The following is a 26,793-nucleotide window of genomic DNA, read 5'->3' as shown; positions in this document are numbered from 1 at the left end:
ATTAAAATAAAAACAATTAATATATATTTTGTTTAAATAAGAAAATGAAATAAAAATGAAAAAAAAAAAAAAATTATTTGAATATTCTTTAATAAAATTTTAAATATTTTTTTTATTCGTAAATTTAAGTTCATGTAATAACTTCACTATCTTTATAAAAACTATTGTAGAGTACAAAAGAAACTTGTATGTGCATGTGTATGTATATGTGTATGCATATATGTTAACGTCTTTATATTTTCCTATTACTTTTTTTAAATAAATGATTTTTATATTTCATTTTGTCTTGTAAATTTTTTGCATTACCTTTTTAAATTAAATATATTTATATATATACATATATGAATTTATTATATTTGTTTAAATTTCATATTTAAGATATATTTTTTTATATGAAGATAAAATGGAACATTGTATTTTTTAAAATGAAATAATTAGTTCTAACAAATATTAAATAAATCATCTCTCTAAAATTATCCTACTTTTTGATTCATAAATTTAAAAAAAAAAAAAAAAATCCTTTTTATAGGTAATAAACATATTACTTTCTTTGAAATTATATTATTAACTTGTAATTTTTGACAATTTGAGTTTTATTTGAATGAAGATTATTATTCTATATCAAGCATTAAAAATAATAAAAAAAAGGAATTTAATTAATATAAAATTAATTATTTCATAAAATGTAAAATTCAAATAATTTTAAAAAAATAATAAATGTATGCACATATATATATAAAGTATAAAGCATTATGCTAAATTTTTTCTTTTTTTTTTGTTTTCTAATATGTAGATCTTTTATAATCTAACATAATTATTAAATAAATTCATTTATTATTTACTTTTAAGTATAATAAAGAATAACTAAAATAATAATAACATGCATATAATAAGAGAAAAATATAAACAATAGTTATATTTAAGAGAAAAATATATTTTTTATATTTTATAGACTTTATTAGTCATATATATCTACCGTTTTATTATGAAGAGGGAACATTCTTCTTCTAAAAAATTAAGAAAATGGAATATAAAGAAAAAGAATTTATACCAATTATAATTTTAGACCCTGGTTCTTGGTTGTTTAAAAAAAAAAATTTGCATAAATTTTTTTAGAATCACTTAGACAAAAAAAGTTTTATAATTTCAAAATTATATAATACAACTATATAAAACATTTGTATATATATATAGATATTTTTTTTTTTTTTTACATAGGATGATAAAAATTGGGTTTGCAAATGATGATTTTCCAAAATTTCAAATCCCTTGTCTATATATAGAGTACATTTTATTATTTTCTTTTCTTTATCTTTTCTATATTCTTTTTTATTTTTAAATTATTATGTGGTTATTTTTCCTACAGAAAAACTTTTGTAAATTCGAAAATTATAAAAGTATAAAAAAAATATATATGATGTAAAAAATTTATTATTTTGATAAAGTGCTTAATATAAAAATGTATATATTAAATTATATATATATATATTGAAAAAAAAATATTAAAAATAAAAATGTAGTTTGGTGATGAAGCTATTGAAGATTATATACTAATTAAATATGCAAACATCAAAGTTGATAGAAAAGAAAAAATTTCAGATGAAAGTTTAGGTTCTAAAGAAAAAATTAAATAAAATAATAATAATAAATTAAAAAAAAAAATAATAATAATAATAATAATAAAAATGAATAAATTTTAGATAAAAATAATAATTACAAATGTTATTTAGATGATAAGTTACTTAATGTTAAAATGATTTTTGCTGATCCTAGACATCCTTTAAGCAAAAATAGCTTTACTGATCTATTTGAAACATATAATTACCTTTTAAATGTATGAATTATATACTTTTTATTTATTGAAAAAAAAAACTTAAATACATTTTCTTCACATTAATAAATAAATGTAAGATGATTAAATACTTAAAATTTTATACTTTTTATTTCATTTATTTATTCATTTTTTTTTTTTTTATGATAGAAATTAAATATAAAGACGAATGATTATAATTTATTAGTTGTGATTCCTGAAACAATTGAAAAGCTATTTATATCAAATTTATTAAGTTGGGCTTTTAAAAATCATAATTTTTTATCAATATCATTAATTTATAATTCTTTAGCAGCATCTTATTATTATGGATTAAAAACAGGTTCAAAAAACTAAGCACCTATATTTTTTCCATTCAGAAATTGCTTTCCGTTTATTTTCTAATATTTATATTCATGTATTTTTTTTTTTTTTTTTTGTGAAGCTCTCGTTATTGATTTAGGAGAATGTGGTAGTAGAATAGTTCCAGTTGCTGAAAATCATGGTATTTTCTTTGATAGTATGAGAAATTGTGAAATAGGAGGTTACTTAATAAGTAAATATATTTCCAATTTTGTTAAGATAAACGATAATTATATTGATTACATACTTATTCAGAATTATAAAGAATTAAATAGCTATGTAAGTCTAGATATAGACAGTAATATTAAAATAACTACTGAATGTAATGGGTTATCTAAACCATATAGAATACCTTATAGTAATTTATATATTGACCCTAAAGCAGAAATATTAAGTCATGAAATTTATTTTCAGCCTGAATTTCTAGCTCATTTACCAGGAAACTTTTATAAACAAAACATTATATCATTAAATCAAATAACTTTTGAATCTGTCTGTTCATGCCCAATAGATTTAAGAAAAAATTTCTTAAATAATATTATTTTAATTGGTGGAGTTTCTAACTGCATTAATATGCGTGAACGGTTGCATATGGAATTAATGCATATAATTAAAAGTAAAAACTATAGCGAAAATGTTAAAATTAATATTAAACAAATAAGAATGTCTGATATGGCTTCATATTTAGGTTGCAAAAAATACGGAAAAGTACTTTTTTATAATAAAAATAAATGGATAACAAGAGAAGAATATTTCAATTCAGCTAAAAATCTAATAATACAAAAATTATTAACATGGGCTAACGTTTTGTAGAAATTAAAAAAAATTATGATTTTATGTACAAAAATATTACAAAGGCATTTTGTAATAAAAACAAATTGAAAATTTATAAAAAAAAAAAAAAAATAAAATAAAAAAAAAAATAATAAATAATTAAGAGTATACTTTCATTCTTAATTAGAAAAAATAAATTTAACAGAATTTATGTAAAAATATTTTTTTCTTAAATAAAAAAACTTTAAAATAATATTATTTACAATTTCTAAAAAATAGTTGTAAATATTTCTTTAAAAAAAAAAAAAGAGATTTTTTATTATATTAATTTTATATTCCATTTTATACTCTTTTTTTTTTTTTTTTTTTATTGTACTACATTTTAAATAAATACAACATTTATGATTTGCAAATATCATTAAATTATTCATGTATTTATTTATACAAATATTCTGGTTTTTGTATAAAGAACATAAATCATTCATTCATTTATTTTTTGTTAATTCTCTTATTTTTATTATCTTTTTTTTTTTTTTTAAATATGAAAAATGTATAATTTTATATAAAATTCACTACATAAATTATGACCCAACAATTTTTTTTTTTTTTTTTTTTTAATATGGAATATTCTTTTTTGTACAATTTGCAAAATGAGAAAAAAAAAAGAGAAAAAATTAAGTACAAATAATAAAATAATGATATATATATTAATACTCTTTGTAATAATTTAAAAATTAGAATAATTATAAAAAAAAAATAGAATCACTTTTATAAAACTTATTTAGGTTATTAGTCTTCAAATTTAAATTTAAATTATATTTTTTAATATAATCAATATAATATTTATATTTACGATATTGGAGAGAGTTTTCTTTTTTTTTTAATACGTCTATTTTATCACATTTTGTTCTATTTTCTAATGGTAACTTTTGTTTAAATATATATGCAATTTTTCTATTTATTGCTTCTGATCCATCTGGTAAAACTAAATTATTGTATTCATTTACTTCTGGTTTACTATAACCAAATTGTTCAAGAACTTCATAAATAGTATCATAATTTAAGTTTTTACTTAAATCTTCTTCTTTTACTTTAAAATCATCAGATGCATCATTATCTATTTCACTAATACTTTTTCTATATTTATTACTGTTATTATTATCAGTATTTTTATCGTAGTTTGAATTTAAATCATTATTTTTATAATTAATATGTGTAATGCTATCACTTTCATCATTATCTACAATATATTGTTCACTAGGTTTCTTTTCAAACTCAGAACTTTGTATTTTATCATTTTCGTTGTTTATTTTTACTTCATTTTTTATTAAATCATTATTTTTACTATTATTTTTTTTTTTTTTTTGTTCCAATGAATCTATTTCGTTATTCTCTTTATTTATGTGTTGTTCATCTACATGTTGTTTTGAAGTAATCTCCTTTTTTTTTTTTTTGTGTAGAAGATAAAGAATTTCTTCCTTGTCTTCTTTGTTATGAATATATTTATTTAATAAATCAACATATGTTTTTGAAAAATCATAATATTTTTCAATAAAAACAAAAAAATCTTCATGAATTTTTGTGTGACTTTTACATATCATATGAGCTTGAATAGATTTCACACATTTAGAATATTTAAAACAATAAATACACATATTTTCTTCATATATTTTTTTCCCTATTGTTAAAATCACTTTTTTAAGATCAGTTACATATTTTTCATCAGGAATAAAAAAGGTATGATCATCATTCATGTGTTTTATATTTTCTTCAATACTATTAAAAATTCTATTATCGAAAAAACAGACTAATGGATTATCGTACTTTACATTTTTTTTTAATAAGATATCTTCCTTTGTTGCATATTTAATTTTATGTAAATTACTAGTGCTATTATTAATTTTTTTTTGGTTATAAAATTCTATACTGCTTTTTTTTTCTTTTTTTTTTTTATTATTATTACTATTTTTTTTATGATTAGTATTCTCTTTTTCTTCCTTTTCTTCTTGACTTTTTTTTAAATTTTTAACTTTTTCATTAAAAGTTAGTTCATTCACAGAATTTAAATTTAATAATTTTCTTTTAAGATTATATTTATGCCATTCTGATTTGAAATGATAGCGAAAAAAAGAAAAATTGTATATTTGTATATTACATGTATAACAATTGTATACTTTCTTATTTAAATCACTATTTTCAATATATATATTTACTTGATCATTGTCATAAATGTTAATTGATGACTTACTATTTATATTCATATTTTCTTGAATAATAACATCTTCCTTTTTTATGTTGTATATATTTATATCATAAGAATTTTTTCGATTTTTATTATTGTTTAAGCTTTTTTCTACTTCTTCATTCATCTTTCAAATTTTGTATTTTGCTCTTTTGGACAATCTTTGCATATACCACCTATATTGTATTCTATTTTCTTGGTAAAATTTTGTTATATATTTTTAAATATAATTTCCTTTTATTATTCTTATATTTTTTTGTTAATTATAATTTTTAATCCTTTTTAATGGTGTTTTGTTAAATATTTTTTTTAATTCCCTGTAATATATCTTTTATTTATTTTCACTTTTTTAATATATAATTTAATTTTAAAGTCTTTTTCTGTTTTTTTTGATATATATTTAAACGTGTAGGACTTTTAAATTTTCTGCTCTCTAATGCCTATTTTAATAATTTTATTTCTTTATAATTAGTTTTATTTTATTTTGATAACATTCCTTAATCTTAAAGTTAATTTAAAATGATTAAACAAAAAAAAAAAAAAAGCTTTTCAAAAAGATGTGAAAATTTTCTCACAAAATTATATACATAAATTTTACTTATTAAAACAAAAAAAAAAAAAAAATATATATGAAATAAAATAAAATGAAAAAAAAAAAATAAAATGAAATAAAAAAAAATAAAATGAAAAAAAATAAATAAAATAAAATAAAATAAAATAAAGTAAAATAAAATAAAATAAAATAAAATAAAATAAAATAAAATGAAATACAAATTAAATTAATAAAAAAATAAAAATAAAGTATATGAAATTAAAATATAAAATAGTTGTAAAAAATTATATATTAAAATATAAAAAGTTTTTAAAAGTAATATAAAATTATTCTTTTTATGATAAATTTTACAATCAGAATATATTCTTATGAATATCTTTTTAAATATACTTATTTATAATTTATTTAATTTTTTTCTTATGTGATTAATGCTTAAAAAAAATAAAAATAAAATAATGCTCAGCAATAAAAATTTTAAATAATATAAATATTTTTTTCCTTTACATTAATGCAATATTAAATTTCATATATACATAAAATATTTTTAATAAAATAAACTGAATACCTATTTTATTTACTTGATTCTGTTTGTGAAATAAATAAAATTTTTATTGAAATATTTTTGAAGATTTTTTTTTTTTTTTATATTTTTCATATAGCATGATTGTGTTTAGAATAAATAAAAATAGAAACTAAAATACAAATTTACACTATTTTACTTCTAATATTTTTATTTTTATATCTTTTTATAATATTTTAAATAATATTACGTAATGTTGTAAAGTAAGAAATATAATTATACTAATATATAAAATAAAAAAAAAAAATGAATAGCAGCAAATTCGTTCAAAATATACAAAAAAAAAGTAAATATTAAGTATGATAAAGCACAATAAATAAAATATAATAAATGATATATATATATAACAAATAAAAAATTAATAAAAACAAAATGTAAAAACTAAAAAAATATAAACATTATAAGGTTTCTTTTTCTCTTTTTATATTATATTTCCCTTCTTTTTCTTTAAATTTTACATATTAAGAAGAAAATTTGAAAAATGTGAATATATAAAGAAAGAATTTCAGATAATATCATCATACTTTATGTTTTTTTGTCTATCCTTTTTTATTTCCGATTTCCTTTTTTTATAATTTATTGATGCGCTTTTTTCTTTTTCAGTTAGCTTTAATGTTTTTCTTTTTTCTTTCTATTAACAAAAACATAGATATTCCATATTTAATAAATAAATAAAATATAGGATAAAATATGTATTATATATAATTAATGAAACTTTTTTTTACATATTTTTTTTTAATAAGATTATATTTTATATACTTCTATTTGATAAGAAATTTCTTTTTCAATCTTGTCTTTAATTGAGGATACTTTATTATATAACAATTCTCTTGCATATATTCTATTTTTTTGTAAACATCTTTTAAGAAATAAAAAATATATAAATTGTAATAAAATTAGAAAATATGAAAATTTCTATTAAATTTTAAATATTAGAAAAATTATAACAAATTTTGAATTTATACATATATATATATAAAGAAGAATTTTTTTTTTTTTATATTAAACCTGTATTTGTGGCATTTTATAATTATTTTACTTTCATTATTATTATATTTTATCATAACACAATTGTTTGTTTTATTTACTTTCTGCCCACCTTTTCCTGTGCCTTTAACAAAAATTTCTTCAATATCTCTTTCAAATATTCCTATGTCTTCTAATTTTTTTTTTATTATCTCTAAATAATTTTTTGATACATTGTTAGAATATAATGGACGAGTAAATGGTATTATCTTTTTTTTTTTAAGTGTATGGCTTATATAGCATATATCCTTAAAGAGAAGATATATTTTATATATGTATGAATATATATTAGTAAAAAATTAAGATATATATTTTTTAAAACATATATATATATATATTATATTTACCTTGTTAATTTTAATTAAGCAGTTGGTGTCATTCACATGAATAAAAAAAATTACACAAAGAAGAATGTGTAAAAAATAAAAAAACATTATATATATTTCAAATAACAACTATAATAATATATCTTTAAATTTTTTGTATTCTATATGTGCATATGCATTTTTATGTTTTTTTTTATATTTTTATTTATTTATTTTTTTTTTTTTTTTAATTATATCCATTTTAGATATTTTTCAATCTTGTATTTCATTTTTAATTACTAATTAATTTGGTCTTTTTTTTAAGTTCTTTGTCAATTTTTTTAAAGATCATTTTTGAAAATGAAAAAAAAGATTAAAGTTACACGAATAGTTACTATTTTATCTTATTTTATTTTAAATTCTACTATAAATTATGATTTTATTAATTTTAAGTGTAATTCTTAAAATATATTTTTTAAAATTAATTTTAGTACATATATTAAAATAATAAAAAAAAAAATTTTTTTTTTTTTTTCTTATATTTTTTCAAAATTTACTTCTATTAATTCTTTTTTATTATTTATAAAAAAGAAAAAAGTTAAATATTAAAATATATAAAGTTACTTTAATAACTAATAAATAGTAAATTCAAGCTATTATACATACATATACACAATTATTTAAAGGAAATTCTTTTTATATATTTAATTAAACTAGGTATCATTTTTTTATTTCAGTTCTATATATATATATATACTTTTTTTTTAATTTTATTTTAATTTTTTAAAAATATATATTTCAAAAAAACAAAAAAAACAAAATTAAATATTTATTAATGTAAAAGCACTAATACATTTTATATGTATTAAATATTCATTTGTGCAAATAAAAGAAAAATAATTTATTTATATTTTTCTAATAATTGAAAATATTTTAATATTCTTTAATGTATTAATATGAAGCTATATTTATATATCTTTAATTGATATATAGATATATGTGGATATGTAAAAATGCATTTTTTGGAATTTTATAAATTTTTTTAAATTGAAAAGATAAAAAAACAAAAAAAATGAATAAAAACGAAGAGATTTTATCAAAGGCTACACCTAATTTTATATATAAATTTTTTACACAACCCAACTCAGAGGAAACATCGAAATGGTTAAATTCGGAAATAAATTTGATTTGTTTTAGTCAGATGAGTGCAGGAGCAAATCAAACTTTTTTAAAAGTAATAGATGGGTCAATACCACCTCAATATTATGCTATTGTACACTTAGGTATAGATGATAATGGTAAAGCTACCTCGTATGTAAAAAAAATGATTAGAATTGAAAATTTTTCTATTACTAATTATTATGGAAAGCTTTTCATTTTAGCTAAAAAAGTTACAATCTTTTTAAATATCGATGATTTTGATATTGAAGATCTGTTTAAAAAGTACCATTTACAAAGTATTTCTTATTTTCTTTTAAATTCACAAAATGAAAATAATAATTCAAGAAATTATTCTCATATAAATGAATACAATAATGAAAATAACTCAAGAAATATTTGCTATCAATCAAGAGAATATGATAATGAAAATAATTCCAAAAATTATGATAAGTCAAATGAATATAATGAGAATAATTTAAGAAGTAGTTATGGTAATTATCGTACACCAAATGATAATTTTTCAAAGGAACATAAGTTAAAAGGTTACAATTCAAATTATAATGAAAATTCAAAAAATTATCATGATACTCGAGTAGAAAATAATGATAAATATATGATAAATCAGATGCAATCACAAAATAGAGGAAATTTTATGCATAATGAAAACTCTAGTTATAATAATTATTCATCTAATTTTAATGATTATGAAAATAAAAAAGAAATTATACCATCTTCTCAAAAAAAGCCAGTCTCCTGCCAAGTAACATCTGTGTATAACAGAATGAACACAAATAATTATATCGATAATAACTCATCTGATAATGAAAATTATAATAAAAATAGCCATAACATAAATAGAAATGTTAAAGGAAATAGAATTAATAATTATGATCCTATTCACAGAAATATAAATAATTTAAGAGAAGAAAATAGTTTTCAAGAAAATATAAAAAATAGTTCTAATATTGGTAATAATAGCCCTAATCATTTTTATGAAAATGAGTTGTATGAACAGGAAAGGACAAATGAATATAGAAATAATAACTCAATGAATTCGAGAAATAATTTTAATACTTATGATAATAACTACAATAGAGAATATGATAATAAAACAAGTATGCATAAGTATGTGGAAGAAAAAGAAGATTTATATTATAATAAAAAGATGAATTATTCTAGTAATAATGAAGAAGAATCAAAGATATATGCAAATACAAACAATCACAAGCAGAATAATTTAGTAAAAATAAGTAGAAGCGATGAATCATTAAATGAAAGATATTCCCCTATTGATAAAAATAATAATAGAGAAATTTTATTTTCTAGTTTAAATAATGAAGATGCAATGAAAAAAATAAAAAGCGGAAGTTTTGATAATTTGTATGAAGCAAAAGAGAAATTACATGACAACGATGTAATGGATAAAAAAAATGACAAAATGTTAAAGGAAAATGCGTTAAATAGGAATATTAGAAAGTGTTCTCCATATCAAAATAATGCTGTAATAAAAATAAATGAAGGAATTTTAATGCCTATAAATAAATTGTCTCAATATTCATCAAAGTGGATTATTAAAGCAAGGGTTCAATCTAAAGATAATATAAGAAAATTTTTTTCTGCTAATAAAGAAGGAAAAGTATTCAATATAGAATTATGTGATGAAGATGGAGAAATAAAGGCAAATTTTTTTGGGAAAGCAGTGGACAAATGGTATGATTTTTTAGAAGTAGGAAAAATTTATAAAATAAGTAAAGGAAATATAAAATCGGCAAACAAAAAATTTAATACTCTAAAGCATGATTGTGAAATTACATTAGATGAGAATTCCATTATAGAATTATTAGAAGAAAATGATAGCATTCCCAAATTTATTTATAATTTTTCATCAATTGATAATATCAAAAATATGAACACAGGATCTTTAGTTGATGTCATTGGTGTTGTATTTAGCTTTCAAGAAATAATTCAAGTGCTAATAAAAAAAACAGGGCAATATAAGGAAAAAAGAGATTTAGTTATAATAGATGATAGCAATGAAACAATAAATGTCACATTATGGGGGGAGCATGCTTTAAAAGTAGAAGAAAATGCTTTAAAAGATAATTGTATTATTTGTTTTAAGTATTTAAAAATTGGAGAATGGCAAGGAAAAAAATTAGAATCACATCCAAAAACAAAAATTGAGATTAATCCTGATATTGAAAAGGCTTGTTTTTTAAAAAGTTGGTGGATAGATAATAAGAAAAGTGTTTGCAGCTCTATCAATTTAAATACCAATATCTTTAATTTAGAAACTCAAAAAACAATTGAAGAAATAAAAAAAGATGTTAATTTAGCAAATGAAGATACCTTATCAGGAAAGGGTATCATTTTTACAACTTTTGGTTTTATTGATCATATTTATAATTCTATTCCTGTTTATTCAGCTTGCCCTGATTGCAACAAAAAGATGACTACTAATGTAGTTGAAGATGATATAGATTCATCCCCAAATTCGGAAGAATCAATGTATTGTTCTAAATGTAACAAAAATAATATTCCAATTTATAATTATTCTATTAATTTAAAAATTACTGACGATACTGACTCATTAAGAGCTTCTGCTTTTGCTAATTGCGCAAAAACAATTATGAATGGATTATCTGCTGATGAGTTTATGAAGCTGAGGCAGGAGTATATTTCACAAGAAAATATTGAAAATTTTGACATAATAGAAAAAGTAAAATTAAATGAATTTTTTTTTCGTGTTAAAGCTTATATGACTTCTCATATGGATGAATTAAAAAAAAATTATACTATTTTAGAAATCATTCCATTAAACAAAGTTTTAGTAGATAATTGTAAATATTTAATTAAATCTATTAAAAATTTAACTGCAAAAAAGGAATCAGAAAATGAATAAAAACTAATATTTTTAAGTATATATTATTTATTATTTTATGTTTTACTTTTTTTTTTTTTAATATGATGCATATTATTTTACTTTTTCTTTTTAAAACTATAATGTGTTTTGATCCTTTTATTTATTTTTTTTTCTTTTAATATTATGTATATTATTTTATTATTATTAAATATATATGTATATAAATATATTCCTTTGAACAAAAAAAAAAATAAATTATACAAAAGAATATATTGTTTTACTTTTTTTTTTTTTTTTTGTTCGTTATTATTCATTTAATAAATTTAAATTTTTTTTTAATTTAGAGTATTTTTTCGATGTATTTCCTTTTATTTTAATAGTAATAGAAGAAACGACATAAAATCTACATTAATTTTTAATTGTGATAAAAATTAAAAAAGTTTAAAACAAAATAGATATATATTAATGTGTTTAAAGGATAAAAGTTAATAAAAAAATAAAAAATTTTATATGTTTTGGAATGATTTATTGAAATATAAAGAATACTTCTTTTCTAATTATATAAAATGAAATCTTTTAATTTTTTTTAGTTGAACAACTATGAAAATGAAAAATATGTATGATTATTCTCCTATATATATTTAGTATTTTTTTTTATTTCTTTATAATTTCATCTAAGTAAAGGAAACACGTTTTTGTGAATGATATATGATTTGAAAAAAAGAAAAGGAAAAAAGAAAAATGAAAAAAAAAATACTTATGTAAAATAAATAAAACTACATAAAAAAAGATGAGTTAATAATAAATTAGTATTATGTATAAAAAAAAGAAAAAATTTATAATAATAATAAATATTAGATTATAATCGTCATATACATCATTTTCATAAATAATTAAATAATAAGTGATCATTACAATTTAAAAAAAGAAAAGAAAAAATAAATAAATAAATAAAAAAAGCATAAAACAGAATAAAAGAAAAATAACAAGGTATATAATTAGCATATAAACTTACAGTTTTTATTATGATCAAATAAAATATATTAAAATTTTTACTCTTAAAAAATTATGCATGTAGGCATTTAAGATAAATATTATTATCGTGATTGTATTGTTTGTTTTTTTTTTAATTATTTTAATTTTTCTATTAGTTTTTAGCTTTAGAAATATGCTTGATCTTTTTAGGAAATACATATATTTTGAGTTATTATTAATTTTATTCTTTATAAATTATAGGAACCCTTTAAATGTTTACTTAAATATATTTGTAATATTCTATTTAACACTTTTAGGATTAATTTATTTGATCTTTAAATTTAAATATACAAATTATAAAACGGCAAAAATAAATTATAATTTAAGTGGAAAGCATGTTTGTATCATAGGTTTATAATTTTAAAAATAATTTTACCTTTTGTATTTTTCACGCTTTATATTAATACATAATTGTTATATATTTTTTATTTCTATATTCTTACTTTTTAGGGAGTTCTGAAGGTTTGGGTTTATCTCTAGCAAAAAGAATTATAAAAGAAAAACCCAAAATTTTAACTTTGATGTCTAGAAATATAGATAAATTAAAAGAAGCAAAACAAATATTATTAAAGGAAATAGAAAGAGAATCAACTAAAGAAGGCAATCATTTTTTTGACATTAAGATAAATATCATTAAGTGTGACTTAAGCATAAAGGCATCAATAGAAGAGGCATTTGATAATATATTAGCAAATAACAGTTTAAATAATGAAGAAAATGAAGAAAGTTGTATTGTAGCAAATAATACTAGATATAGAAAACAAAAAAAAATAATAAAAAAAGAAAAAAATTTAGGAGAAAAAAATGATATTGATGTTCTTATATGCAATGCTGCTTATGTAAGTACTGGAGAATATAATAAATTACAAATGCATGATTTAATATATACAGTTAATACAAATATATATGGTAATATCGATGTTATGTCAAGGGTTATAATTAGTATGAAAGAAAAAAAAAGTGGCTTAATTCTATTTATAAACACTGAAGGAGTGTTATACCCAATATATGGATTTTCTTATTATTTAATGAGTAAATCATCAATGTGGACATATACATATATATTAGATCAAGAATTAAAATATTTCAATATTCACATTGTAAATGCTTTTTTACCATCAATTGATACACCTGGTTTTGTTAAAGAAAATATTAAAAAACCAAATGTTACGAAAAAATTAGAAAATTTAACTAATACCCTTAATTCAGACTATGCTGCAGATAAAATTATTAATAAAGTAAAAAAGGGAAGAAAATTTATAACTTTAGAATTTAACGGTTATATTTTGTCTATTTTAAATAGTGCTTATAGAAACCCAGAATCATATTTTGATTATCTAATTTATGTTTCATTTAGTAGTCTTCTTGTTTTTGTATCATCCATATATAAGTTATACATTGAATATATTATTAAAAAAGGGGTTCATTCTATTTGATATAATTAATCTTATGAAAGATACCTAAATTTTTTTTTTTTTTTATTTTATACATTTTTATTATATGAATTTATTCCTTTTTTTTTAGTTTATGAAATATTACACAAATTTGTCATTTTACTACTCTTTCTTGGAAGAATATTTTTATTTTTTTCATCCATATAATAAATCAAATTTCTTCTATTTTATTAATAAAGCAATAACTTTTTTTTTAATTACTAATAATATTAATAAAATGATATACTAAAATATTGTTATAATTGTATCAAGAATATACAGTATATATGTGTATATATTTGAGTTACATATACTTAAAATTTAAAAAAGTTTTAAATTTTATTATCTTTTATTTCTCATTTTTTATATTAAAATATATTTTGTTCTATCATACTTTTTTTTTTTTTTTTTTAAATTAAATTTTTAATAAATTTTATTTTTATAAAAAGAGTGTGTTCATTATTTAAATTTTTTTTTATATGTTTTTAAAAGCATTATAAATGGAGATCAAAATATATAATTTTATTTTAAAAATAAGTATATTAAAAATACATATATATATATATATATTAAAGATAAATAAAAACAAAAAGAACAAAAATATAACTTTGGTTAATTTTTTGGTTTGAATTTATCAGTAAGCCATTTTTTAGCATATGAAAAGGTTGAAGAATTGTATTTTTGATTTTTTTCCTTTTCATAAGATTTATCTGATTTATAATTATTATTTATATGATCAGAAAAATTAGATGAGTCTTTTACTTTTTTATGGAAATTATAAACGTTTTTATTTAATTTGTTTGTAGTAAAATTATTCATATTATTATTTTGTATATTATTATTCGTACAAGTATCATATGAATTTGCATTCATATTATTATGTAATTTATTCTCTTCATTTTTAATGTCATTCTCTTTTTTATTTTCTTTTAATGAATTGGAAGAAGATTTGGGAGGCAAAGGGGGGATGGGTATATTAGAAGAAATTTTATTTTCTAAATTGTTTATATTTTTTTTTTTGTTTGGTAAAGGGGGCTCAGGAATAATTTTTTCTTCTTTTTTTTCATTGGATATAGAATCATCATTACTTTTTTCATTATTATTATTAAGATTATTTTTATTATTATTTGTATTTATATTAATTTTTTCATTATTTTTTCCTTTGTTATTGACTTCTTTATTACTTTGACTGTTTTTATTAATGACCTTTTCATTTAAAATTTTTTCGTTTTCGTTATTATTTAATTTATTATTATTCAATTGTTCACTGTTTAATTTGCCACTATTATTTTTATCATTTTCATATTTCTCCTCATTGTTATTTATTTTTTCCTCATTTTTTTTTTTATTTATATTTTGATTATTTGGTAAATTTAATTCAATTCTGTTGAATTCTTCTATTAATTCAATTTGTCTAGGAGTTAATTTTTCTGGCATTTTTAGGCTAAATTTTATGATTAAATCACCATTAGTGTGTGAATCTACTTTGCATGGCCCTTTACCTTTTAAAACTTTTTCTGAATTAGGATACGTTTTGGGTCTAATTAATAAATCCATATTACCATTAAGGGTTGGAACATTAACAATACCACCTAATAAGCATTGTTTAATAGTTAAAGGTACATCAACATAAATATTATCATCTATCCATTTAAAAATTTTATGAGGTTCTATATTTATAGTAACAAATAAATGCCCACATTTCCCTCCTCTATAGCCACAATGACCTTGATTAGGAATTCTCATTTGCATTCCTTTTTTAATTCCAGCTGGAATATCTAATGTTATATTTTTTGTCTGAAATTTAACTCCACTACCGGAACAAAATTTACATGGATTATTAATAATCTGACCATTACCTGAACAATTCCTACAAGGTACTCCAATAATTATTGGCCCTCTCTCCATTCTTTGTATACCTGATCCATTGCACACTTTGCATATAGTTAAATTGGTACCCGGCTTTTTACCTGACCCATTACAATGATTACATGATACCTTAACATTTAATCGAACATTTTTTTCACAACCTTTTATAGCTTCCATAAATTTTAAAGTAATTTCTGTTTGAATATCTTCTCCTCTTACTGATGTATGTTTTGTACCTGACATATTTGTAAACATTTCTGCAAAATCAGTAAACATAAATGATGCATCTCCAAAACCTGAGAATCCACTTTCAAAATTTGAGGAATGATTTTCAAAATTCATATCATCTGTCATTCCTGTTTTATCATAAAATTCCTTTTTTTTGGGGTCTGATAACAACTCATATGCTGCTGTTATACTAGCCATTTTTTGTTTTGCATCCGGGGATGGATTTATATCGGGGTGATATTTCTTAGCCAATATACGAAATTGCTTTTTAATTTCATTTGTTGTTGCATTTCTTGATAAACCTAATACTGTGTAAGGATCTTGACTCAAATATTTTCTTGATATATTTATATTTCTTTTATAATATAAAAAAGGATTACTTCTTTCATATTTTATTATTTTATCTCTCCCTCTTAATACTTCTGTGAAAAAATTTCTTTCAAAAATCAAATTTTCATTACATATTTTTCTCAATATTTTAAAAGTTAACATTTTTTTTTCATTTGAAAAAAAAAAAAAAAAAAATTTATATATAAAGAAATATAAAAAAGTAAATAATAACAAAAATATCTTTAAGATTTAATTATAATAAAAAAAATTCACATAAAAAATTCAATCTTAATATCTCACATTTATAAAATAAGTAAATACAAAACTTTATATAAAAAGGAAGTTAATTTTTTAAAGTACAGAGTTATTATACAAGTGTTCACATAAAAATTTATAAAAGTATTTTTAAATAAAGTTTTTAATGAATAAATAATATTATTTAAAAACATAAAAATACATGAAAAAATGAAAATTTACATAATTTAATTAAAACATAAAAATATTAATATTTTTATGTAATTAAAAAAAAATAAAATTAAATTAAATATATTAAAAAAGAAAAATATCAAAATGCAAGATAAAAAAATATCAATATGAAATTTAAATTTATTCTATATTATGTAAAAATATGTAACTCAATGTTATTTAAAATTTTTTAACGTTTTAATGAACTATCTAAAATTATAAGAACAAATTTATTGTAAATATTTTTTCTTTTTTAGTTGAATATAACTTAATCTTCTCTACAATTTTTTTTTCTTTTTTTATTCATATAAATTTCAATTTTTAGAGTTCAAATGATTAAGTTATTTAACAAAAAAAAAAAAACAAGAAATAATTTGTTTTATATATATGTATTTATCAAATAAAAATATTAAATATTATAATAAAAAAAAAAAAAGAAAAGATAAAATAAACTATTAATATTGTAATGATACTTAAAAATTGAAAAATATAAACATTCTATAAATTATCTATAAAATTAAAAAAAATAAGAAATACACTATATTATAATTATATTTATCTATCATATATAATAAATATACAAATAATTGAAATAGCATATATATATATATATATATATATATATATATATATATATATATATATATATATATATATATGTATTTCCTAAATAATGTAAATAATTTTGATGATTTGATATTTGAATCATGATAAAAATAAAATAAAATAATTAAATCATAACCTTATTGTTTTTATTTTTTTTAATTAAATACTAAATAGTTTTTTAAAATAATTCTTTAAAAATAAATTAAAATATTTATTCTCATTTTATTTTTATAGAATTCTTTTAAGAAATAAAGCTTATAAAAAAAATTCACATTAAACTGAAAAAATTATTTTGAAAGTATATGTTTTGTAAATAAATTTTATTTATTATATATATATATTTGCTTTGAAGTATATAAATATAAATTTGTCTATTTGTCTTTTTCCTTTTTTTTTTTCTTTTTATATAAATTAAAAATAAATGTTATATTAATGGAAATACTACCAGCAGGATATTCTGATTTTAGAAGTAAAAACTACTGGAATAGGTTCTTCAATATTTTAGATAAGAAAAATTTTGAATGGTATGGTAATTTTGAAGATATAAAAAACATTGTTTATGAATGTATAAGAAATAGATATAATTATTCTAATTATAATGATGAAAAAGTTAATTTAAGTTTGAAAAGTATAAATAAAAATTGTATACTAATAAATTTAGGTTGTGGTAACTCTAATATAAGTTATGAATTTTTTGAAGACGGTTTTCAAAATATTTTAAACTTAGATTATTCAGAAGTAGTTATTGAGAAAATGCATAATAAATATGGAGATAAAATGAGATTTATAAATATTGATATAAGCAACACGGAAGCTTTTGATAAAGAATTGGAAAACTTAAAAAGAGAAAAAATAAAAAATAAGAATGATTATAAAATATTTTTTGATAAAGCATTTTTAGATGCATACTTATCTTGTGAAGAAAATGAGGAAGATGTTTGTAAAAAAAATGCTAAAAATTATTTTTCAGTTATATTTAAATATTTAGATATTGGTGATATTTTTATAATTATTACATTAGCTCAAAATTATATAATTAAGGAAGTTGTTAGAAATATCTATAATCAAAACATTAAATTAGAAATATTTCCTTTTTTAATTAAAAAAAATACAAATCAATTTAAATATCATCCTTTCGTTTTTGCTTTTTATAAAAGCAATGAAAAAAATGATTTTACTGCAAAATTTATAAATTTAAAAAAAAATATTAATGTTATCTCAATATGGAAATTGCCTCAAGAAATAAAACAAACACAAGAACATTTAGATCTTCATATCTTTAAAAAAGGGAAGAGAATAACTTTAGATATTTTCAATCAAAAAATAAACAAATGCGAGTATAATATAATTATTTATGATTCAAATAATTTAAATATAAAATATAATACAGTCCTTATAGTAGTTCCAGTTGGTTATGAATTTCATTCTTTATATTCAACGCCTGAAGGAAATGAAGAATTAGCAAAAAAAGCTCAAACAAAAAGACTATTATTAGTGATGAAATCCAATTTTTTAGTAACAGAAAATAAAGAAATAGAGCAAAAAGAAGATATTAAAAAAAAAAATGATATATGCCAAGATACTTATACAGAAAATACTAATTTTCGTGATGATAATAATGTTAACTTAAATAATTATATAAAAGCTGACTCAAGCAACAATTTAAAGATTGACTCAAATGATCATATAAAAATAAACTCAAGTGACAACAAAAATATTTATGGTAATACAAATCAAGATAAATATTATGAAAATAATAAATTTTATTCAGATGCTATGTTAAATAATAATACTTACAATGAATTATACCAAGATAGAAATTCCATTAATATATTACTAGATTCAATCAAAAATGATCTTAAAAATATTTTAAATGACTTAGCTTTGCCCAATTCTAATGATTTTCCAATAATGATTTTAAATGAAGATATAAAAAATTGCAAAATTATTAGTCATGAAAAATCGAATTATTCTACTAGTATAATAATAAGAGATGTTCTAATTACTGATGAATTTATTTTGGAGAATTTTAATAGCAATAAAAAGATTAAAAAAAAAAAAAAAAATTCATTAAATATAAAAGATGATATTCTTTCTTTAATGGAAAAAAATAAAAAGGAAAAAGAAATTTATTTTAAGAATAAAGAAATTTATAAAAGACAAATGATATTTTCATATGATCCTTTAACTGTTCAATCCGAATTAATTTATACAAAAAAAGATGGCCAGCAAATAAATTTTGAATATATTGAATCAGCTAGTCTATATCATATATATTTTTGTTGCAGTTTTTTTTTTTTAATAGATCCTAACTTTGTTAAGGAGAATAATTTTATAAATATATGCATATTAGGAGGAGGTACGAACGTATTATCAAATATTATCAAAGATATTTTCTATGATTTTTATTTATCTTTCGATGTAATAGAAATAGATGAAACAGTAAAAAAGTTTTATTCATTATTTTCTCATGAAGTAATACCTAACGAAAAACATATAACAAATTACATTATAAATGATTCTTATGAATATATAATAAATTTTAATAAAACTCAATTTTATGATATTATATTTCTTGATATAAACAATTCTCAAAATTCATATCTAAAAATAGATGATTGCAAATTATATATTACATGCCCCCATATAAAATTTTTAAATAAAGAAATTATAATAAATATTAAAAATGTTATGAAAGATGATGGTATTTTAGTTATCAATTTACTAACAAGAGACTATAATGCGAGAAAATATATATATCAATTTTTTAAAATTTTATTTTCTTCTGTTATTGTTATCTCTTCAAATAAAAAGGTAAATTACAATAAGTAAAATTAAATAATTATAAAATTTTCAATAATAAAATAAATAGAAAATAAATCAAAGAAAAAATATGAAATACTAAATCAAGACATAACTAAACCATATTATCTTTCATTATTTATATAATTATGCTATTTTATTTTTTTTTTTTAGGAAATTAATGAAGTTTTAATCTGTAGCAAAAAACATATAACAAAGGAAAAAATTTTTTGTTTTAAAAATAACCTAATGAAGATGGTAATTAAAAAAGAAAAGAATATATTTTTTATTTTTCCAAAAATATTTTTAAATTATACAAGTTGGTCTATTTATATTATTTTAAATAGTTTTTTTTTCTTTTTTTTTTATTTTATACATATAAATGAATTCATAAAAAAATTAAATATTTTTATTTTAAAATCATTTTGTTTTATTCATAAAATTTTCATTGATTTCTATAATTTAAAATATTTTTAAATTCACACTTATCTATAATTTTAGATATATTTTATTTTTCAATTATTTCATTTTGTTTTCTTTCTTTCTTTCTTATTTTTTATTATAGATAAAAGATAACTATGATAAATGGTTTTTAAATTTCGATTTGGAGGAATTTATAAAAAGTGTTAAAATTTTATAAAAAAGAATAAAATGGATAAAGAATATTGGACATACTCTTAATTTTTTTTTTTTTTAAATTTTGTACTTTGTATTATTTGTATTTAATTTAATTTTGAAATATATTTTTAGTCTTTAAAACTAGAAAAATTCTCTTTATATAATATTTATGCATTGACAATTGAGCATATTTATTATATATCTGGAGAAAGGATATACATTTTTATATAGGCATCATTTTTTTTAATCAGTAAAATATATATACCTAGATATAAAATTAATTTTATTTTATAGAAAAAAATATGTAATAGAAAGTAAAGAAGAAGATGACAAAATTTTCCTTAGTATAATTTTTCTGCAAGAAAACATTCATTGCATTATCCTTCATATAACTCTAAATTTGGATATTTAGCATACTATTATTCATATCATTAATTTTATTTTTAAAAAGGAGCTTGTTTGTATTATTTAGAGGTATATCCGACGGTACAATTCAAATAAAAATAAAAACTAAATTTTCAACAAGACGATTAGTTTTACTAAATTTATCAATGAATACAAAGTTTTCCTAATATACTTTTTTTAATATAATGTAATTGCATATTAAAAAAATAATAATATGCTTTAACCTGAAAGTCATAAAATTGTTTTTTTTTTTTATCTTTTATTATATTAAAAAACACACATTTTAAAAAATTATTACAATAAGAGTATGATGTGTTAATGATTAAGGAAAATTTAAAATAACAATAAATCTTTATGAAATATGTAATTTTGAAATGGAAAATTATTAAAAAAAAAAAGTAAAAAATTAAACATAATAAAAGAATTATTATTAAAAAATGAACAAAAATTAAATTATTATTAATATGCAAAGAACATTAATATTGTATTTTTATTATTTTGTTATTTCATGTATATGGATTGTAGTCAATTTTTATTTTTTTAAATATTTTTCTAGGCTTTTTTTACTAATGTTATATGTTTATATATTATATATAGATATAGATATATTTAAAATTTTTATGTATTTAATTGGTTCTTTTAAATGAATTAAAAAATATATATTCTTCAAATATTTAATCTCCAAAAAAGGAAAAAAATTGTTCAAATGTATATACTACAAATTGATAAATAATAAAAAAATCAGATGAATTTTAAACTTTTAAAAAGATGTTATTAATGTTATTTAAAAAAGCATAAACATTTTAAATTTTGAAAAAAAGTTAAATTCATAAAAAAAAAACATTTCAAAATAGTAATAAATCGTCTTAACGCATTTTACAAAAAATAAAGCAAAATAAAATAGAATATAATATTTTTTTTACATATATTATATTAATTCTTATAATTTAATGAAATTTTTTTTTTATATTTGATGAATTTATTAATAGTATACATGTATATATATACATATATATAGTAAGTATTTTTTTTTTTTTTATTGCTCTGTGACAAAGATTTTTTTTTTTTCTGGTATGGGCAATTCGTCTGGATTTTTAGAATGCTTAATTTTATTTTTTTCTTTTCTTTTTTTTGCTTCTAACATTATTTTCCTTTTATCTGACATACTTTTAATCAAAGCAGGCACATGATGATGTTCTCTAATTCTTTTAATTTCTTTTAATGAAGCATATTTTTCTTTTAATTTGTTTCTATAATTTATAGCTTGTTTTTCTTTATGAGATAATATTCCGGATGGTTCGTGAGCACATGATTTCCAAATTCTTAAACACATATCACTACTTCCTGAAAAAATATATTTTGCATCTAAACTGAACTTACAGCATAAAACATGTTGCATTCTTTTAGTATGATAAACATCATAACTTCTTGATTCATCACTATTAAATAATCTAATCGTTTTATCATAAGAGCAAGCTACAAACTTATCACCGATAGGAGAAAAATCTACATCTAACACAGCATTTACAAATCCTTTATGAACTAAATAAGCTGTTTTTAAGTATCTCATATCAAAAGTATATAAATTAGAATCTTCATTTGCTACTATAAAATGTTTTGGATTCATATTATTCCAACTTAAAGAATTACTTCTATATTTTAAAAATAATTTTTTTATTGGTGATTTATTTCTTATATCAACTAGACCAATTGAATTGTCTGATAATGTAAGCCCAACTAAATTTCGTTGAGCATAATTAAATTTCACATAATATATATATTCACTATTATAATCAAAACTAGCTATTGCATCATTTCTATAGTAATCCCATACATCTAAAGTTTGACTACCTGATATTATTAAAGAATCAGAAAAGTGTTTATCAATACTATTTGGAACACTTTTACATACATATATTTTTTTGGGCACTACTTCGTTTTCTAAATATTTAAAGTTACTAAAATCTTGTTGCGCATTATCTCCTTCATTTAGCTCATTTATATTTTTATTCTTTTCAAGAACCCACTGTTTTATATATTTATCATCACCACAACTGAATAAATATTTTTCATCATGACTAACACATAATCCCCTAACAAATCCATCATGAGCTTTTATTTTTCTCATCAATTTTTTATCTAAAATATTCCATACATTTATAAAACCATTACAACTACCACTGTACAAATCTGTTAAATTTTTATTAGATACGCAAATACTTCTTATCGAATCATCATGGCCATCTAAGCATTTCACTAATGGTTTTGCAAATATTTTATCAATTTTAGTTGCATTTAATGCTCTTTTATATTCTATTTCTCTTTGAAATAAGTGTATATTTTTATCAAAACTTCTTATATGTTTATAATTTGAAGTACTAGTATTATTTTTATAATCATCAGGATTCCTATGCAAAATTTTTATTTTCATTTTTTTATTTTTTATTTTTTTATATTTTCTTAATGCATATTCTTGCTATATATCATGAAGAATAAGTACAAAAAAAAAAAAAATGAATTTTTATAACTAAAAAATTACTCTATTACTTACAAGATTTATATTTTCTCGTTTATTAATTCTAAAAATTATTTTATATAAATTTTTATGAATTATTTATTTTTATATTATGCTTATAAAATAAAGTATAATTCATTTTTTCATATAGCTTTATGTAAAATAAAAATTTCATAAAAATTTAAAGATATATATGTATATATATATAAGTGAATTTAATTTAAAATTTTTTATTTAAAAAATTTTTTTTCTTTTAATTTTCGTAAAACTTCCACATAATATTTATATTATTTTTATGAAAAATAAAATATCAAGATTGCAAGAATACAATTAACTTTTTTTTCTTTTTAAGAAATTATAATGAAATTTTAAATTAATAATATCTTAAAAAAAAAAAAAAAAATAAATAAATATTAATAAATTATAAAGAAGAAAATCGACAGATATTTTTTTCTTATTATAAAAATAAAAAAAAAAAAATGTAAAAGAAAGCTATTCCTAAATATATAAAATATTTTTCAGATATTTCAAAAGATATAGATAATAAAAAAGAATGGTAAAAAGGAAGCAATAAAAATATAAATGTTTTTAAATTTATACATATATATATATATATATATATATAAATTAACACTATATTTAAAAAAAAAAAATAAACATAAATAAATTGAGTTTTAATATTTATATTTTTATTATAAAAAATTAATGTTATAATTTCTTATGGTAGCAATTTATTTTATATTTTTAATGAATTTCTATTTTTTAAAAAAAATATTTTTCTTTTTTTTTTCTGTATGTTCAGGCAACCTTAGCTGATTCCTTTTTAAAAGATCTTGAAGATCTTGAGTTAGAAGAAGATGATTTTTCAGACTTCAATACTCAAAAAAAGGATAATGAGAATGAAAAAATTGAAGATAATGATGATTATGAAGAAATAGTAGATGCAATTGAAGAATTTTTAAATGAAAGAAAAAAAAAGAAAGAACGTAAAATATCTGAGTTGTTGTATAATGAAGAATTTCTTAAAACTATGAATATTATAAAAAATTATATAAGAGAAGAAGAAGAACAGGAAGAACAATTGAATGACAACCAAACATTAAGAGAAAGAAAAGAAAAAGATGATGATAATGAAAAAGAGAAGGATGAAGAAGAAATATTAATTGAAAAATGCATTGAATTAATAATCAAAATAGATACAGAAATATTAAATATACATAAATATGTAAAAGATATATATTCAACAAAATTTCCAGAATTAGATTCTATAGTCTACTCTCCTTTAGAGTATATAAGTGTTGTAAGTAAAATTAAAAATGAAAGCGATTTAACAAATATTGATTTTTCAGATATTTTACCAAATACTACAGTTATGGCTATAACAGTTGCTTCTAGTATGACGACCGGGATTAAGTTGTCTGATCATTTATTAAACAATTGTTTATCATTCTGTAGTGAAGCATTAGAATTAAATGAAAATAGAAAAATGATTTTACTTTATTTAGAAAGTAAAATGTTCTTATTAGCTCCAAATTTAACTATGCTCTTAGGTAGTGCCTTAACAGCTCGTTTAATTAGTTCAGTCGGATCTTTAAAGAATTTATCTGTTACTTCATCTCAAAATATAATAGTTGTTGGAGGATCAAAAAAATCAGTTTTAGGATTAAGTAATGTTAATAAAACTTTTGGTATAGGGATTTTGAGTTCATCTGAAATCGTTCAAAGTGTTCCAGATTCCTATAAAAAAAAGGCAATTAAGTTATTAGCGGGAAAATGTAGTTTAGCTGCTAGAATAGATTATTTTAAAAAGTACAGAGAGGGGCAATACGGTTTATTATTAAGAGAAAATGTTATTAGTCATTTAATAAAATTACAAGAACCACTTCCTTTGAAGCAAAAAAAAATTTTACCTATGCCTGATGAAAAAAGAAGAAGAAGAAGAGGAGGAAGAAGATATCGAAAATTAAAAGAAAAAACTCAAATAACAGAATTAAGAAAACAAATTAATAGATTGCCTTTTGGCCCAAACACTACTGATGACTTTTATACTTTTAGTGATCAAAATGCAGCATTACTAAATTCTAACATAACTAAATTAAAATATCAGACTAAGCAAAAAACTAATATTACTAAGAAAAAAAATATTAATATACAATCGAGTGGTGTGACTGGAGGCTTATCCTCTTCTTTGATTTTTACTCCTCTACAAGGTATTGAATTATATAATCCTTCAGTTGTTAATCAAAAAAATGATCAAAATGAAAATAAATATTTTTCTAGTACCGCTCAATTTCGTAAAGTACAAAGTAAAATTTAAAAAAATTAACCATACATCTTTTATATATATACTTGAGAACATATGATATTTTTAACTTTTCAAAAAAAAAAAAAAAAAAAAAATGAATATTATTAATATTCTCCTTTCCAAAATTTTATTGGTTTTTACATTATTTTAATCTATTTTTTTTCATCTTTTTTTTTTTTTTTTTGTCACATTTTTTAAAATACTACTTAAATGTTTCATATCTGACATAAATTGTATTATATTTTATTTATTTAAAAAAACTTTAAATAATCAATAATATATTTTAATATTTTGTTCAGTATTACTTATTTCATTAAAGAAATTTCACATAAAAGAAAAAATTACTATTTATATACTATATTTCTTTTCCTTTTATTTTATTTTTTATTTTTTTTCTCCATTTTTATTAATTTAATGTAAACATTTTACGAAATGTTATTTTTTATGTAATATAATTTTTTTTTTAATTAATAATTTTGATACGATTATTATAAATAAAAATAAG

At 18.4% G+C, this 26,793-nt stretch overlaps 9 protein-coding genes across 9 annotated transcripts; 5 read left to right on the top strand and 4 right to left on the bottom strand.

The window, feature by feature from the left end:
• Nucleotides 1-1,023: 1,023 nt before the first annotated feature.
• Nucleotides 1,024-2,986, top strand: ALP5b (actin-like protein, putative; the record flags this gene model as incomplete). The annotated part of the gene is made up of 7 exons (XM_028680062.1): nucleotides 1,024-1,079; nucleotides 1,219-1,284; nucleotides 1,367-1,397; nucleotides 1,521-1,611; nucleotides 1,731-1,834; nucleotides 1,982-2,153; nucleotides 2,274-2,986. The coding sequence occupies 7 exons, from the start codon at nucleotides 1,024-1,026 to the stop codon at nucleotides 2,984-2,986; spliced, it is 1,233 nt and encodes a 410-aa protein (XP_028531596.1).
• A 704-nt stretch (nucleotides 2,987-3,690) lies between these two features.
• On the bottom strand, nucleotides 3,691-5,316 carry PRELSG_0307000 (zinc finger protein, putative; the record flags this gene model as incomplete). The annotated part of the gene is made up of 1 exon (XM_028680061.1): nucleotides 3,691-5,316. One exon carries the CDS (start codon nucleotides 5,314-5,316, stop codon nucleotides 3,691-3,693), a length of 1,626 nt encoding a protein of 541 aa, XP_028531595.1.
• Nucleotides 5,317-6,827: 1,511 nt separating this feature from the next.
• PRELSG_0306900 (peptide chain release factor 2, putative) lies at nucleotides 6,828-7,782 on the bottom strand (the record flags this gene model as incomplete). Its single annotated transcript, XM_028680060.1, has 4 exons — nucleotides 6,828-6,953; nucleotides 7,082-7,181; nucleotides 7,331-7,596; nucleotides 7,696-7,782. The coding sequence occupies 4 exons, from the start codon at nucleotides 7,780-7,782 to the stop codon at nucleotides 6,828-6,830; spliced, it is 579 nt and encodes a 192-aa protein (XP_028531594.1).
• A 943-nt stretch (nucleotides 7,783-8,725) lies between these two features.
• On the top strand, nucleotides 8,726-11,716 carry RPA1 (replication protein A1, large subunit, putative; the record flags this gene model as incomplete). The annotated part of the gene is made up of 1 exon (XM_028680058.1): nucleotides 8,726-11,716. One exon carries the CDS (start codon nucleotides 8,726-8,728, stop codon nucleotides 11,714-11,716), a length of 2,991 nt encoding a protein of 996 aa, XP_028531593.1.
• Nucleotides 11,717-12,845: 1,129 nt separating this feature from the next.
• On the top strand, nucleotides 12,846-14,148 carry PRELSG_0306700 (conserved Plasmodium protein, unknown function; the record flags this gene model as incomplete). The annotated part of the gene is made up of 2 exons (XM_028680057.1): nucleotides 12,846-13,062; nucleotides 13,163-14,148. The coding sequence occupies 2 exons, from the start codon at nucleotides 12,846-12,848 to the stop codon at nucleotides 14,146-14,148; spliced, it is 1,203 nt and encodes a 400-aa protein (XP_028531592.1).
• A 609-nt stretch (nucleotides 14,149-14,757) lies between these two features.
• DnaJ (heat shock protein 40, putative) lies at nucleotides 14,758-16,734 on the bottom strand (the record flags this gene model as incomplete). The annotated part of the gene is made up of 1 exon (XM_028680056.1): nucleotides 14,758-16,734. One exon carries the CDS (start codon nucleotides 16,732-16,734, stop codon nucleotides 14,758-14,760), a length of 1,977 nt encoding a protein of 658 aa, XP_028531591.1.
• Nucleotides 16,735-18,075: 1,341 nt separating this feature from the next.
• On the top strand, nucleotides 18,076-21,085 carry PRELSG_0306500 (conserved Plasmodium protein, unknown function; the record flags this gene model as incomplete). The annotated part of the gene is made up of 3 exons (XM_028680055.1): nucleotides 18,076-20,457; nucleotides 20,620-20,703; nucleotides 21,011-21,085. 3 exons carry the CDS (start codon nucleotides 18,076-18,078, stop codon nucleotides 21,083-21,085), a joined length of 2,541 nt encoding a protein of 846 aa, XP_028531590.1.
• A 1,419-nt stretch (nucleotides 21,086-22,504) lies between these two features.
• Nucleotides 22,505-23,899, bottom strand: PRELSG_0306400 (40S ribosomal processing protein, putative; the record flags this gene model as incomplete). Its single annotated transcript, XM_028680054.1, has 1 exon — nucleotides 22,505-23,899. The coding sequence occupies one exon, from the start codon at nucleotides 23,897-23,899 to the stop codon at nucleotides 22,505-22,507; it is 1,395 nt and encodes a 464-aa protein (XP_028531589.1).
• A 637-nt stretch (nucleotides 23,900-24,536) lies between these two features.
• PRPF31 (U4/U6 small nuclear ribonucleoprotein PRP31, putative) lies at nucleotides 24,537-26,300 on the top strand (the record flags this gene model as incomplete). The annotated part of the gene is made up of 2 exons (XM_028680053.1): nucleotides 24,537-24,539; nucleotides 24,786-26,300. The coding sequence occupies 2 exons, from the start codon at nucleotides 24,537-24,539 to the stop codon at nucleotides 26,298-26,300; spliced, it is 1,518 nt and encodes a 505-aa protein (XP_028531588.1).
• Between the last annotated feature and the right edge of the window lie 493 nt (nucleotides 26,301-26,793).

This window comes from Plasmodium relictum, assembly GCF_900005765.1.
Source record: "Plasmodium relictum strain SGS1 genome assembly, chromosome: 3".
Lineage (NCBI taxonomy): Eukaryota > Apicomplexa > Aconoidasida > Haemosporida > Plasmodiidae > Plasmodium > Plasmodium relictum.
Note: the sequence above shows the minus strand (reverse complement) of the source record. Positions and strands in the feature narration are given on the sequence as shown.